The sequence below is a fragment of the Drosophila ananassae genome, chromosome 3R, assembly GCF_017639315.1.
Source record: "Drosophila ananassae strain 14024-0371.13 chromosome 3R, ASM1763931v2, whole genome shotgun sequence".
NCBI classification, from domain to species: Eukaryota; Metazoa; Arthropoda; class Insecta; order Diptera; family Drosophilidae; genus Drosophila; species Drosophila ananassae.
In genome coordinates, this window is record NC_057930.1 from 16,341,046 (window position 1) to 16,357,572 (window position 16,527).

Consider the following 16,527-nt stretch of genomic DNA (forward strand, 5'->3'; position numbering starts at 1 on the left):
CTCGTTGAGTCGAAGACATCGTGATTGGGCTTGGGACCTTGTCGAATCAGTGAATCAAATGTGGATGACATAATCGGATCGAGGCAGATGTAAATCACTGGAACAGAAAATGCATTTACAAAGGGAGGACTTGGGAGAAGAGCCAACATATCAACTGCAACGGACAACGTTCGAGTGTAATTGCGAATGTCCGTGCCCGTTTCCGATTCCGGTGCCCGACGCATCCGTGATGGAGTGCATGTATCGACGACGGACGTAAAACAACATTATGGAGTTATGCAGCTTTCTGGCACACAAAAATGCCCAATAATACGCAATAAAACAAATGCCGTCGACTGCATATGAAAATACAGCACCAATCTGGACATAATCCGGCACGTAAGCGTTGACAGCAACGGAAAAAATTAAAGTTGACAGTTTAAAACCCACATCGAATTCATTTCGCCGCCAGGGCTTCACCAGAATTCAGAAACTCAAACCACGCGTCAGAAGACTCTAATATGATTCGCAATATCGGGTGAGGAAATTATTTTTTTTTTAGGAGAGTTTAGAAAAGATATTGTTTAAATATTATTAGTCTTTTGGTATTAGTTTTTTCACTGATTGTTTTTGCCTTGGAGGAAGAAGATACCGATGATAACAAAACAGAAAAACCAAAGCGCGAAACCACAAAAAAACCCCTTTTCGATCAATTGGAGGTGAAGAAGTGCCCGAAAGTCAAACCCTTAAAGAATGTTGTTAAAACTAAAGTAAGTCTTACTAATACTATGGGTATTGAAAGTTAAATAGGTTTCTGTTTTTTTGTTAAGCTATTGGGCTATTGGTTTGCATATGCCACAACGCCTTTGAACTTGCCCGTTTACCAACGACGTTGTGCCTCCTATAATGTGATGAATAATCGTAAGTCCTTTCGAACAAGTCCCTTTCACAACAATGACAAATGTGTTGTGCTTCTCTCTTTAGCGTATTTTGATACGAATATATTGTACACAGACTACGAACACGTAACTATTACATATGGCTGCACCTTCAATGATATGACACATCTGAATGATAGTAAGTACAGTACAGTACTATACTTGATTGCATAATAACTAATATTATACATCCTCTAATTATATTATTTTCAGTTAAGCTGCGCATTCTCACCCGCACCCGAACCCCTTTGGTGGACAAGTTAAACAAAGCTCTTTTGTACTTGGAATCAATTGCCTTCCCCATTAGCAAGCTCGAATTCCTTAAAGCCGAAGCATTTTGCTTCGAATGGTACCAGTTGAACTTCCAAATAAAGCCGAGACCAGGCCGATTTAATTCCCCCATAAACTTAGTTTGGGATCACTTACGTCTCTAACGGTGGCAATGACAGCATGAATTAATTGCATAACTATCCTTGATTATTACAATATAATGAACATGTGAAGGACCGGCAAAGTGATGGAGAGGAAATCGTATAGTTTAATTAGTTCAGGCATCGCCAACCGAAATCAATTACGAACGCCTGTTTCAATCGACCGATTGGCCCTTCTAGGAACCCAATTTCCAGATGTCCATGTCCTTGTTCCAGAATCCCAAAATACACAACGAAAAAATACTTCAAGATAATGCAAAAATATTGATAAAAATAGTTTCCTTAATATTTCGTTTTATTAAAATTGTCCAAGAACTTGTAGAAAACTATTTTATTTTGAATTCATTATTTTGAATTTTTTTCTTGTGCATTTAAAAAAGCACACATGGAAAACTTATAGCTGGTAGGTTGATGCCTTGGCCATTTCAGCGATTTAATTCAATTTACCAAGAAGGGGAATCCTGGAGACTCCACAAAAAAAAAAACAGAAAAAAAAGGAAACTTGGAAACTTCTATGGCCCCCAAAATGTGTCGCCACTCTGTCCCTTTTCATCTTGACATTTTTTTGTTCGCTTATTTGGCTTCCGAATACCAAATTGCTTGGGCCATGCACAAATTGGCTTGGCTCTGGGGACCCAGGCGGTGGGCAATAAAATCAAACCCATACTGGGCGCACTTGGCGTATGCGTAACTCACAATTATCCCTCATTGTTTGGGCGTGTCCCCCGGGCGGTATGGGGCGTAGTTGATGGGCCTGCAGAATAATAGTCTCCAGGCTGAGATAATTGTCATTGTCAGGCGAATTTTGTGTCTACAGGACATGAGAAGCTCGCTTCCGGCTACACAATTGTTGGCCCCAGACGAAAATGCCCGGACAATCCAATTTTCAAAATTGAATTCGAATTTGCATTCAGATTTTGCTTTCGACGACTGACTGGGTGGCCCTATTTTGCAGATAATTCGCATCCTGCTTATTTCGGACGAGCTAACCTTCTGTGACATATCATTCGTTAAAATTTAATGGGAAAAGAATTTGGTTATCCTTCTCTGAAAAGTCTGAAGGAATTGACAAGTTGGTCCTTAAATCTATAACCTTATAATACAGTGACAGACTTAAAACCTGTGAGTCCAGTTAGTCCTGAAACCAATCAAGAAGTTCTGAGCTTCTTATCTTTAACAGAAGGACAGAAGAGCGGATCCATGTCTAATCTGTTGTTAATGCTGATCAAGATTATATATATTTTATGGTGTCGGAAATGATTCCTTTCTTTGTTACATATATTTGCATGTACACAACTCTAGTACCTCTACGAGCACCGGATGTATAATGGGCGAAACAACCAATTCAACACCATAAAAATCCGATTTTTTTAGCTCTTGAAAAACATCAAATTGGCGTAAATGGCAGCTAAAAAAATCTACAGCTAGAGCTGCTATAGTGGTTACAAGCAACACATACTGGCTGATTCAACTAAAGTAGCAACTTCTGATACAACAACAGCATATTAAAAATTCAACAGAGGGCTTTAAGAGAGATTGCAGTGCCAACAGAAATTACTACAAATAATATAAGAAGTCTAGATATGCATCTATATCCAGATATATCGATAAATATATATACGGAATGATAGATCTCTGTGCATACTATGTACTATGTACTATAAGCCTAATTGATGCGCTCTGTTCGACTTTGCTTGGTTTTGTTGATATTCTTGGCTATATAGCCGCTGTTGTAGTTAAATCTGTTATTCAATTGAATCCACCAACAAACTACGTAGCTGGTGTTTTGTGCTTTTGTAGTATTTTTTGTTTTAGCCATTGCCTGTGCCTGTCCGCTGTCATTGTAACAATTTTATGGTTAGTACGTTTTTATTTCCACAGATTTCAGTGATTTTCTCTAGTCTTTTTTTAACAAGCGGAGCTTTTTCGTTGGTACTGGCTGTTGTTTGAATTGCATGACGCATTTAGCGATTTCAAGTTCAAATCACTTTTATGAATCTTTATGTAATCACGTAACCGTCATTTGTTGAATCTAATTACAGATGTACAAGTATTACTTGCCCCAGTTAAGACTCAGAATTTATCCAGAAAGACTCTCCAATAGCATTGCATTTGATCTTTGATTTTGATTTAAACAAATGCATTAGCAAACGAATTAAACATATAAAAAAAAAAAAATACTATTGGCGCTAACGAAAAACTCTTAATTAGCCGAAGAAGTTCTTTTGGTTTGGCCAGTCCCAGTGGGCTTGTTCTTTTTTCAAAATCAGTCTTTTGTGGCCGTTCAACTGGTTCTACCAGTTTCCGTTTCATTTGGGTTTTAATTTCAGTTTCGTTTTCGCTTCTTTTCCGTCAAAAGAACAAGACGATGAAGCTGAAGCTGAAGATGCCGCTAAGCGTCGGCGACAAAGAAATAAAAAACCAAAACCATTTATTGATGTGATAATCTAAAGATCAAGGTCTTCCTTTTGCCATTTCAATAAATTTGATTTCGAGCTGCGTACATTTCTTGAACCCCCGGACTGGGACCGTACCGTACCGTTGTTGCTTTTGGACTCAATCTTTTATATTTATTTTGTTGATTCCGTAGAAGCAGCACGAAACTAGAATTCCGATCCGAAAGATGTCTCTCTGTGAAGTGTGGATTAGCGATAGGACAGGAAGTGCCGTCAGCAATAAACAAAAACAACGAAGACAAGAACAAAAAAAATTAAAAATAAGCGAAAGTTCAGGCAGCCTAAAGTGGAGCATAAGCCGAGGATTCGGTTCAGCTTTGGGGAATAGTCACAGACTTGTTCCCCCGATCAGACCCATCCACCCGTTTCTAAAATAAACATACATATGCTAAACTAATGTGGGTAGTGTCTGGTTGGGGAGGCTGGGACTTTGGGTTTAGGTTTGCAATTCAAATGCAGCTTGCGACTTGCTATTCATTGGGGGATTTTCTTGAATGCAGCAGCAGCATTAGAGAATCAGTGCAAGCAGCTTTGAGAACGGAGAATAATGATATTTTCTCCGTTTCATTCGCCCCCTGTGTTGCGGTCTCTTTTCTTTGAGGGTGTTGTCTAGGGCATCCAGAGGCTGTTTCTTAAGTCTGGGCACGAAAATGGGGTACTCTTTAATATAAAATAGCAATCCCTCAGTTAAAGCTTTATTTAAGGACCCTTTCTACTAATTTGGCTCTTCCTCGAACCGATGAACTTAAAAATAACACATTTCATGACGTTCTGAGTAGGCATTCGGGACATACCCCACACTGAAGGGAAAGAGTAGAGCCCCAAACAACAAATCCGAGTCAAGCATTCAGTCAAACAAATGGTTGCCCCCAAAAGGGGAAAAGCGAGGAGTCATTTCGTTTCACTCACACAAATATTTCACACACAAGCGGCTACTACAAACATACAACCAAAAAGTGGAAAGCTTAAAAAAAAACATTAAAAGGGAATGGAGCCTGATGGGTCCGAGTAGGTCAAAGTATTATCAACTCTATATTATTTTTATAATTTTATTCATTACTTTTGAGAATAATAAATGAATAAATCCATTAATCAACTATTTATTATGGTTCGAATGAAAACGCCGCCACATTTAACAAATTGAATTATTCATCTCTATTTTTCGAATAACACAATTAAGAGATCACACTGGACACTGCCGCGCCAAAGTTCACTCAACTTTCCACTCGTAATTTGTCATTGTGCCAGGAGCCGTGAATGGCAAACTGAAAGTGACTCCTGGCAGCTGTCGGGAAAGTGACCTCCCACCTCGACCTCTTCCTCCCGCACCACCAAAAACCAGAGGGCCAAAAAGTGTCCACCACCGAACAAAGTCATTGCCGGCCAAAATAATAAATATGAGAATCGTTTGTGTCCCAACGTATTTCCGACCATCTGTTTGTGCTGAGTCTGTACTGATGCCAACACTGCAACGCTGCGTATACGCAATAAAATTTATGTTAATGCAAAATGCTTCAGACTGTCGCATTTTTGTGGACAAAACGGATAACGGATGGCAGATCGCATGCACGAGTCCCGCGTGGGTGGTGATTAATTTGCGTATTGTTCTTTGAAATATACTTTTATTTTCAATATATCTCCCACGGCGGGTTGTGAGAATTTGTATTATTTTTGCAAGTGGCGCCGCTTTTTCGCAGATGTCGACTTGAACGGCAGTTGTCAAGAGAATGGAAAGCATTTTCCACCGATGCTTTTGGATAAATCACTATTAGAGTCATATATAATATATATGTATAGAAATGTTTTATAAACTTTAAACTTCAACTATGAAAATCGTTAATCTTAATAAAACAGAGGAATGTGAGTGAGAAAAATCAGTAAAATGAAATTAATTTTGATTAGGAGGAACCATTGGAAGAATTTTATCATCAAAGGCATAAGAGTTCAAATGAAAATTCCACGGATAGCTAAGTGAATTGGCCTTGAAGTGGGATAAGAGGCGGCTTTTTCCGCCACCCAATCATCATTATTGTCGAGTGCTAAATGTAATTTATAGATACTAAGAACTCTGGCCAACAGGTTGCCGCTAACTGGTTTCCAATACGCTTACACACAGCCAACAAAGAATTACAATAAAGAGACCCCCGAAGCGGAAGCGAATTCTATAAATTTCATTTACAAACAGTCCTTGAAGAGCCCGTGAAGTGACCACGGCAGCTGCACCTCCACAGACAGGTGAACCACAGACCAATTAGCACATTACATCGAAGGAAAATCTATCCGGGGAAGTAACTCTCCGGTTCGACTTGAATTCAAGATATTGAAATGAAGAGGCGCTTCGCATAAATCGCATAAATATGCTAATTAGTCAAGTGCCGCGGTGTCGAGTCTCATAGTTAACATTTTGCGCTTTTGCTTTTGGTTTTGCTTTGAATTTGAATTCATTTAAGCATCATTTCATTTGCATAAATCGCGAGAATGTTTAATGGACTTGTTTGCCATACAACCGAAGTAATGTGAAAATAAAATCGATAACAAAAGCGAAGAGTAAGTCGAAATGAAATGAAACGAAGACCCAATACAGCAGAAAGTAAAAGTTAATTATCGCATCAGACTAGAAATCATCGATTGGCTGTCCCAACTGTGGAATTGGGTCAATGGGAACCGGGGAATCAATGAATGAAAACAAATCTTTTACAACCAAGCCCAATAATGATATGATTTTGATTATCAGCCTAAGAAGCTAAATATAATTGTGAAACACTTCTCACAGCTGTTGACCTCTGACTTACGGGTCAACATTACGCATACGCAGCGTGGCAAAGACAGTGATTGTCTTCGCTTAAGAGAGCTCCAACAATACAAAAAGAGCATCAAGAGCCAGTCACTCAGTGAGGAAGATAAGCCCGAGGGACTAAGATGGAGGAGGTCGTAAAAAGGGCAAAATAGATTTGAAATAAAAGAGCCAAAAACTAACTACTGGGGCTGGGACTCAGACAGCACTCATATCAAATTCATGCAAAAGTGACACCACAGACTCTAGCTTTAAGATTTCAGCCGAAAACTAATGCTGTCTTTAGAATTGGATTCGGGGTCGGATTTTACTTTCAAATCACCAGAGACAACAACGAAAGCTCTTTACGCAGCCAACTGATTAAATTTATTTATTATGTCACCCTAGTTCTGATTCTTATTGTTTCGGTGGATGTACGATGGTCCCCCCATCCCCAGGAAACAATTTTCATGGACTGTATTCCAGCTCTTAAGTCCCATAATGACAGAGGGGCTATCGATTGCCTAAATCTCCCCCCACCAGCCATTCCAAAGATTTCCTTTTTCTGTCCATCGGTGAAGAGTAAATTGGATTGAATTGGAATGCTGCTTATCAGTGGAATAAATTTCCTACTCAGTGCACCCCAAAAAAATGGTATAACAATGAGAGTGCTATTGAAAAAATTTAAATAATTTAATTTTCAAGTAAACTATAATTTTATTTATTACACAGACAGAACGACACCTTTGGAGTTAAAGAGCTCTGAAAGCTATACAAATATTATGCAGATAACATAAGTCAAACTCACAAAAGTGGTATCCAACTAGGTGAGACTCATGTACGTGCCTGGCGGAAAATTTGCAGAGGAGGACACTTTCTCTAGAGTCGGTTTGCAGTCGACTCATAATAGAGCAGCGGACCCGGGGCATTCAGCGATTTGTGGCTCTTCGGGTTACGTGTGCTGTTCAAATTGGTTCTTTGGCTTGTGGTTTCCGAGTGGCTGTAGCTTCGAATTTTGTGTGTCACAAAGGGCGATAAAAATTAGCTCGTTCCTGGTTATGTTTATAATCCACGTCTCATGCTTACACGCGCTGTCCATTTCCCAATGAGTTGGGCTGGTTATCAACGAAACCTGAGCAAAGCTCACACTTGTACTATATATTTAGGTACGGGTGTAGTATAGTTTGTACTGTATTTTCAGTTTATGGCGCACAGTTCAATTGGCTACGGTTCGGCTCTGAAATGGTTCCACGCTCTTCGGACATGACTCAATACGTACATTAATCATGCACTCAGAGACCACACAACAAAGTCTTGAATATATATGGATATTTGAAAAAGCTAAACGAACAAAGAGTGTTAGAATACTTTTTGTTTCAGCATCGTTGAGCAGAGATTTGAGAGAGAACGAAATAACCAGCAACCGCAAAACAACAATAAAGAAGCCAAACGAAAATTACTTTTCTACTAATTGCAACTCTGGAACTGCTGAGGTCATCAGGTGGATTTGACGGCTAGGGATGGGGTATAGGTGGTACTGTGGTACAGAGGTACAGGGGCAGCCAGCACCAGATCATCTGGTCAACAGCTCTAAACAATGCACAGGAAATTCGCATTCAGTCAGTGCCAGGGAAGAGACAACAATAACCCCAACAAAGCATTTTATTTACCATTAGCATTTTCCTTTAAAAATCAAGAGTGGAATTTGGATTCTCTGGATTGAGAATTGAAAATTGGTGGCAGCTGGGTCAAGGTTTTAAAAACAAACTAACAATCAGTTGCCTTTATGTCAGTTCTATGCAGTTAAGCTACTGGAAATGACATACTTGAATGACTATAGTCGAGTAATTAGACTATAATACCCGATACTCCTTTCCACATTTTTCAAGAATATGGAATAATCAAAATTATAATATTTTGTATTTGAAATTTATTACAGGAGATCTCTATCCCATTTAATCCAATAATCTCAATAATTTTTGCTTATTCATGATGAAGATGGGAAGCCATTTGACCCTAGTATCACTTGGATTACGCAACCTCACAAGAAATGCAATTCAGGCATAATGCATCCGTGAGCCGAGCTGATTATGGCCTCAAGTGGAAAACACTCACGCAAACACGCGACGCACTTTGGGATTGGGAATCCGGAGATTGAATGGCTGCCTGGTTTGGTTTATTCCGATGAGCCGAGGGTACTTTAATAAAGTGCAGTCCAAATTGAGGTCCACCAGGCAGCCGGGCTTATGGTTTTCGTTGTTGCTGTTATTTCAAGCGGTGGTAGGCAGACCTCGGCCTGCTGCAGTTGCAGCCACCGTGGCGTCAATTATCGCCGCTGTAGGAAAAGTGGGGCAGGCAAATAATAAAAACGCGCCCAAACGCAGCCGTCAGGCTCAAAGCACTCCATTGTCAAATGAGTGCAAACACGCCCCTCGACCCCGCGGCCCTGATTTCCCCCTCCCTATTTGGCCCAACCATGCCCCTTGCCACAGTTCATCACCAGCGCTTGTCGCTCCTCTCAATACTCGTTTCAATTTTCGCAGCACTATTGGCTACGTGCTAGCCAGCAATTCTTATTGCATTTAGACATTATTTCACTTCTCCTAACTACCCTTTAAGCCTGAAAAAGGAGAGTTAATAATTAGAGAGACTAATTCACAAAATACTACTGGTTTCACTTAATTATTATAATTATTAGTATTGCTTTTTAATTAAAAATTAAAATTTTTAAAAAGGGTATTGCCCACTGCGACTTGGTGACTTCTGGAAGCATTTTTGTTGGCAGTTTTCACGCCTCACTGGCCACCTTGTTGCCTCGTTTGCTGATTCGCTGATTGATGGCGACGTCTGCAATTGAGACTACCGCGACTTCAACGTCGTCTCCATCTGAAGTTTCAGCTTTAGTTCCGTCTACCGTCTCCATCTCCGTCGCCATCTCCCGCCGACAGTCCGAAGTCTTGCCCCGCGCAGGTGTCGCCGGCTAATTAAATGAAGGCAACGCTCACGCATGCGTAACCTGCAAACAGTGTGTGCCCCTCCCTCGGCTTCTGCGCCCTTCGCAACGCATTGTTAAGAAAATGGGTCAATATGCAATTATTGCATTTTTTCACTTTTCATATACATACATATATTTTTTCGCTCTGTGGGCTCAGCTCGGTTTGCGTCACAGGCGGAGAGTTGACGAGTTCGCAATAGTCATAATATGGCTACTTCACTTGGCAAAGCAATCAAGTCGAGGCCTGTGAGGTGTTGGTTTTGTTAATATTTGCGAGCTGGCCTTCCCCAATGTAATGTTCTCTTCGTACCTCTTATAGTGTAAGGCTTATCTCACAAAGGAATGCACAAGACTTCACAATCTTTTTCTCTAAATTTGTCTTGAATTTTATACATTTATAAAATTTAATTACCAATAAAAATATATTAAAGGCATCCTGTATGATGTCTCATCTGAGAATATAAAACTTCTCCATATACCATGTAGGTTAAACTACATCTCATGTTACCTCTCTTATTTCTGTCACTAATTCCAGCTCAACTATGCATAGATAGGAAATCATTTTAAATTTGATTGGGAATATAATTTTGGCCACAATCCCATCCAAAATTTGTCTTGTTTGGATGTTAACATGAGGGCCCTCCTTGGTACTGGAGCCTGCATGAAGATCGTAAGTCATACAGATATTTGGCTTTAACTATCCAACCGTAATAAGTGATTCCGTAGTGTAGGTTTAGGGCACGTTGGTACAGTAAGAACAAGACCTATGTCCCAACAAAGGAGCTGTGCGAGATGATGAAAAGAGCCATAGAAGCGAGGGCTCATAAAGCGGCTTCATCGTCTCGTAGCCGAGCGATGCAAGTACAAACTCCGGAAACTCCTGCTCTGGAAACCCTCTGTCGGGCAATAACACCCTCCAATTCCAATTCATCTGGATCCTCAAGCCAGGCAGGAGGTGATGGAGATCGGGGCGTAGCTCCCACTCATCAGCCTTCGAAACGCGTCTCAGTACCGATTCCGCCCTTTCCAAATCAGGAAACAGATTCTGAACTTGAACCAGTTTTGGAAAGAACAAAACCAGTAACACCAACCTTATTCAAGTGTAAGGATTGTCAAAACTTTCATCCAAACCGTGGAACAGCTAGCGGTGATGAACCACTTAGTAAGAACTTCCACAATTCAGAAACACCAGTGGCTGAACCGAACTTCAGATCTTCAAAATCGAATATGTTAGAATCGTCAATAACATTGAGTCCAGCAGCCTTTCCCCTTGGAACACATCTTCGAAAAGGCGGCACAGAACTATCAAAAAATAACAAGCCCGATTGGGATTCATTTATAATGCCACCTCAATCACTATCTGAATTTGACGAAAAAACTCCATCGACAATGAAAATAGAAGACAATGTTTCCGACTACCTGGCTCCAATCGCACATGCAACGGGCACTGGAACAACCTCAAAGAAGTCCGAACCTAACAACGGATCAGTCCTGAAAGATCCCTTGAAACAAATCAAACCTATCCAAGGATCCATTGAGCCTAAAAGTAAAAATGTTACACCGCAAAGCCAAGCCAAGCCTGCGAGTAACCCAAGTCCAAAGCCAGAACCCATAAAGCAGCCGCCAAGCAGTCATTCAGCGCCAAAGTCAGTTCCTTTTCCAAGAGGAAGAAATCCTTGCATAGATGGACCCCGAACAGGTGGGGCAGAAACAAGTGGGGCAGGGAAATGTAAGCCAATGAAAGAAGACCCTTGCAAGAAAATCCCTGAGGAAGTTCCCTGCAAAGACGATCCGCCAAAGGCCAAAGATGACTCATGCGAAAAACTAGACAAAGAAGAAGTGTGCCAACTCCTTTCAAAGTTGGAAGACAATGAGATTCGCGCACTTCTCAATATAATCAAGGAAAAAGTTCCCTCCGATGGTCCCAACAGGGTAACAAAAACGAAGCCAAAACCAAAACCTAAACCCAGCCAACCCAAAGCTCCTATGAAAGCCGATGTGGCAGAAAAGAAACCCGCCACAAAACCAAAAATGACTAATGCCAACACGGTTAAAAAAGTCGAAGCCCCTATTAAAGATTCCGTTAAATCAGCTCCATCAGCCAAGCCCGATGGATCATCAAAAACGCCAGGACAGAAGTATCAACACAAACCCGGAGAGTTACCGCCAGCTCCTCCCAGTTTTTCAAAGCCCGACGTATCATCCAAAACGCAGCCCAAGCCTGGAGAATTGCCGCGTCCCCCACCCGGTTTTTCGAAGCCCGACGTATCATCAAAAACGCAGCCCAAGCCCGGAGGATTACCAACTGCTCCACCTAGTTTTTCAAAGCCCGACGCATCATCAAAAACGCAGCCCAAGCCCAGTGAGCTACCGCGACCGCCACCGGGTTTTTCAAAGCCCGACGTACCATTAAAAACTCAATTCAAACCCGGAGAACTACCGACTCCTCCAGCCAGTTTTGCAATGCCACTTTACAACGCTTTTCCACGCGGAAGAAATCCTTGCAGAGATGGACCTCGAACAGGTGGGACTGTTCCAAAAGAAGCCATTGGAAAAGAAGACCCCTGTAAGAAAGTCGAAAAAGAAGAAAAAGTCGGCTGCGAAAAACCGAAAAATGAACCTACATGCAGTGAGCTTCAGAGCAAAGAAATCAGGGATTTGCTTTCTAAACTCGAAGAAAAACTTTCTTGCGGTTTCCCTGATAAAAAATCTACGAAGAAGCCCATTGGTGAGCTTCCTCCGGAATTTACAGCCGGAGATAACCCCAAACACAGCACTCAAGAACAAAATCAAACATCTCATGTCTTTCATATGGAGAATGTAAATAAAGCTCCATCCTCTCAGATCTTAGAATCGCCCAATGTTTCGGTCAAAGTGGAGGTCTCTGTTAAGGCTGAAGAGTTGAGCAAAAGCCTTGGGCAGGCTAAGAATATAGGTTCCTTCGCCAAGGACAATGATATTATCGATGTTACTGCCTCCCTATTACAGGACACGGCGAATACGATTAAGGCCAAAAATCAGGCGGAACAGGAAGAAAGGCCTTTCCAATCAGAGTCGACTGAAACAAAAGATCTGGAGGGAACTGAAACCAAATCTTGTCATCAACCTAAGGAAGATTCAGCCCCGACTACAATGGAACCTTTTTCTCAATCTAAACAAAAACCAAAGGAAGATCTGGAAGGAGCTGCAATGGAACCTTCTCCTCAACCTAATGAAAGTCCGAATGAAGATCTAGCGGGAGCTGCAACGAAACCAAAAGAAGATGATCTGCCGCCTCCCCCGCCTAGCGATTGCAATGCACTTTATGGCGCATTCCTACGTGGACGAAGCCCTCACCGTGAGTTTAAAAAAGAAGGGCCCTCTGTGGAATACGAGGAATCAAAAGGTAAGGGCGAGGACGGTGATAGGTTGAATAAGCTCGATAGGGAAATACGTACTCTTCGAAAGATGCTGAGTGAGGAAAGATCCAAGAATAGCAAGTTCAAGGATCCAGTCAACAGTGTTCTACCAACTGACGAAAAAGGAATGCCAAAATGTCAAAGCGGAGAAAATGAGACTTCTGGCGTCAATAAAATGGGCTACGTAAATACACAAGAAAAGCAGGAAACTATACGCCTGTTAGAGGTTGAAGTACCTGGATCCGATAAAGATGGAATTGATAGCCTTGGAAGTCCGGTTAAAGCTGAGAATTCCTTTGATGTCGTCGCTGAGACTGCTCCTGCGGTTACAGCCAAAGCTCAACCAGAAAAAGCATCAAAGCCTGAATCGCAACGGCTTACCGTGTATGCCTCACCACGATTTGATGCATTTTCCCGTGACAGAAATCCTTGCAGAGATGGGCCAAGGGGATCCGCCAAAAAGGAAGCTATCAAAAAAATCGAAAATCAAGAAGAAAAAGAATTTAAGAAACTATCCCAATCTGTTAAAAATAAAGAACAAAGTTCCCAGTCAAAGTGCCCTAAAACGACAGCCTCAAGCCCACCTCAACCAAAAGAAAAAAAAGACTTTCTTTCTTGTCCCAAGAAGAGCAGCGAACAGGAAAGACTGGCTACAATGACTCTAAGAGAGGCAAGGGAGAAAAGACTCGGAAAACCTAAAGAATGCGTAAAAAATAACTTATCTGTAAGTGTGCAGAAGGAAAACAAGGAAAAAATGGGAGAAAAAACCAAGAATGCCCAAACAAAAACGGCATCTTCTGCGAGTGTGGCAAAAGAAAAGCCTAAAACAAGCAAGGCACCTGCTGCAAGTGTGTCAAAGGAGAAGCCTAAACCAAACCTAGCACCCGCTGCAAATGCCGTAAAGGAAAAAACAAATGAAAAGCCCAAAGAAGCTGAAAAAACAAAAAAAAGTGAGGCATCAGCTGGCAAGCAAACGGCCGGAACTTGTGGTAAGGTTTGCAGTTTTGAAGTGAACCTTTGTAAGGACGAACCTGAAGATGATAAGCCAAAGCTAAAGACCTTTCCAGTGGCACCGCTTAGTGACACGCTGAAAGGGTACCTAAATAGTATCAAGCCACTACTCACTGAGAAGGAATTCGAAAAGGAAGTGGAGTTGACCAAGGAGTTTGAGGAGAACGAAGGAGCAGATCTTCAGGGACTTCTGCTGGAGGCTGCCGAGGGCGTCTGCAACTGGCTGACCCCACGCTGGACAACTGCCGCCTATTTGAGCTACCAAGCACCGGTGACGGTATTCTCCAGTCCAGGAATGTCCTTTCCATTTCAAAAATTCAAGAGCGAAAAAGAATTTCTCACTTACACCGCCAAAGCCATTCACGCTGTTGTGGAATTCAAGGAGATTGTGGAAGACAAGAAAATGCCAACGACCAAACTGGGCAGCCAGTATTTGGATAACAGTCAGTTTGGCATGATCTTTGGTACAGTGCGAACGCCAGGACGATTTTGTGATAAAATCGAACAGCACAAGGACTCAAAGTACGTTGTAGTTGCCTACAAAAATAATGTAAGTTACTTAAATTGATTATGTGATTAGTTTTTGAAATAATACTCTTTTTTTAGTATTATAAGTTACCAGTTTATGCGGCTGATGGAAAACTTCTGCACGTGCACATCTTAAGAGACCAACTGGAGGGTATCATCAAGTGTCCTGTTCCGAAAGGAGAACCATTTGGGCTACTGACCCACGACAATCGTGGAAATTGGGCCGAAGCCTACACATGTCTCTGTGCGCCGCCCGTTAACAACTATTCCGTCCAGACCATTGAGGAGTCCATGTTCGTGGTCTGCCTAGATGAGTTTGTGTCGTTTCCCAAGGGCTTGGAGAATGTAGTGCAGGCTCACCAACTGCTCCATGGGGGGGGTTTGGATAAAAATAGTGGCAACCGATGGATGGACAAGACCATTCAGCTGATAGTTAATCCAAATGGGATGGGTGGCATCTGCTACGAACATTCGCCGGCTGATTGCCAGCCTCTAGCAACCTTGATGGACTTTGTTAACCAAAAATTGTGAGATGGAAATAATATATATTTAATAATTTAATCCTTATATTCCTTTGGCAGACTTCAACCCAATTATGGTTGCGAATCCTGTGAAGCTAACGAACCAGTAACGGTCAATTGCCTTGCCTTCCAGCCACTGGACGATTGTGTTAACCTTTGGCTATGTGAGGCTAAGCGGAATATCCAGAAAATTGTCAACATGCTGCAGCTGGAAATATACCACTATGAGTGCCATGGCAAGGACTTCATCAGCGCACAAGGACTCTGTGTGGACAGCTATATCCAAATGGCCCTGCAATTGGCTTACTATTCCATGCATGGCACCTTGCCCGCCCAGTATGAGTCCGCCCACCTACGGATCTTTAAGGAGGGACGGACAGACACAATTCGATCGACATGTGTCGAATCGAAGGCCTTCGTCCAGTCGATGACATCGCCGGACGCAAGCAACAAGCAACGAATGGCTGCCCTTCAAAACGCCTTAGATGCCCACCAAAAGCTAACAGTTGCGGCAATCAACGGCGAAGGTATCGATCGTCACCTATTCGGACTGCAGCAGATGGCTCTGGAGAACGAATTGCCGCTGCCGGAATTCTTTCAGTCCAAAGGATTTATGCGCTCCATAACCTTTGAGATGTTTACCTCGCACGTGGCCACCGAAAACGACAGCTTTATGGTTTTTGGACCACTGGTGGCCCAAGGTTACGGCTGCTGCTATAATCCGCAAGACGAAAAGATTGTCTTCTCCATCTCAGCCTGGAAGTCAAATCGCCATATGGACGTTAGGCGCTTTGGCCTGGCTGTCAAAATGTCATTGGAGTCTATGAGACAGGTAATCATCCTGACGGGAGGTAATCGACAGGGCGAGAATTGTGGCGATTGTCCATAAACTCATTTTCCTGTACCCTCATGTTTTAAACTTCAGGACAAGGCCAATAAAATTTTCTGTGTCATTTTATTTGGATGCATTAGCCGCTAAACCAGCCGCATATTACTCATTTCAAAACCTTTCAGTATCAGTATCAGATCTATTTCTTCTAATATGTGTTATGAAAAAAGTTAGAAACTTCATTCTTCATCATTTCGAAGGGTATCCCCCAGAAAATTTGAAAAAAAATCTAAAAAATATTTTGTTCCTAGATTTTGATGCAGATTGGATGGAGAATCGATCTACAATTCGTTTAAGGTATTCCGCTCAATAATCGGATGAAAATTGGCAAAGATATAGCCTCCACTGGGGGCCATATCGGGCATCCATGCACTCATTTCGAAGGAAATCCCCCAGAAAATTTGAAGAAAAATCTAAAAAGTATTTTGTTCCTAGATTTTGATGCAGATTGATGGAGAATCGATTTACAATTCGTTTAAGGTATTCCGCTCAAGAATCGGATGGAAATTGGAAAAGATATAGCCTCCACTGGGGCCATATTGGGCATCCGTGCATTCTTCATCATTTCGAAGGGGATCCCCCAGAAAATTTTAAGAAAAATCTAAAAA

The 16,527-nt window shown here is 41.8% G+C and overlaps 2 protein-coding genes across 4 annotated transcripts; both read left to right on the top strand.

Annotated features, from left to right (window-relative positions):
• Positions 1-119: 119 nt before the first annotated feature.
• On the top strand, positions 120-1,677 carry LOC26514608. 2 transcript variants are annotated; one of them, XM_014906864.3, is made up of 5 exons: positions 120-517; positions 578-749; positions 810-900; positions 994-1,056; positions 1,131-1,677. In XM_014906864.3, the coding sequence occupies exons 1-5, from the start codon at positions 501-503 to the stop codon at positions 1,349-1,351; spliced, it is 564 nt and encodes a 187-aa protein (XP_014762350.1). In that variant the 5' UTR covers positions 120-500; the 3' UTR covers positions 1,352-1,677. The 2 variants fall into 2 exon arrangements, with proteins under 2 accessions (XP_014762350.1, XP_014762349.1); XM_014906863.3 differs by having other exon boundaries at positions 122-517; positions 964-1,056.
• Positions 1,678-10,089: 8,412 nt separating this feature from the next.
• On the top strand, positions 10,090-16,010 carry LOC6497047 (titin). 2 transcript variants are annotated; one of them, XM_001962820.4, is made up of 4 exons: positions 10,090-10,242; positions 10,299-14,531; positions 14,588-15,036; positions 15,091-16,010. In XM_001962820.4, the coding sequence occupies exons 1-4, from the start codon at positions 10,204-10,206 to the stop codon at positions 15,917-15,919; spliced, it is 5,550 nt and encodes a 1,849-aa protein (XP_001962856.2). In that variant the 5' UTR covers positions 10,090-10,203; the 3' UTR covers positions 15,920-16,010. The 2 variants fall into 2 exon arrangements, with proteins under 2 accessions (XP_001962856.2, XP_032311069.1); XM_032455178.2 differs by having other exon boundaries at positions 10,104-10,242; positions 10,304-14,531.
• The last annotated feature ends 517 nt before the right edge of the window (positions 16,011-16,527 follow it).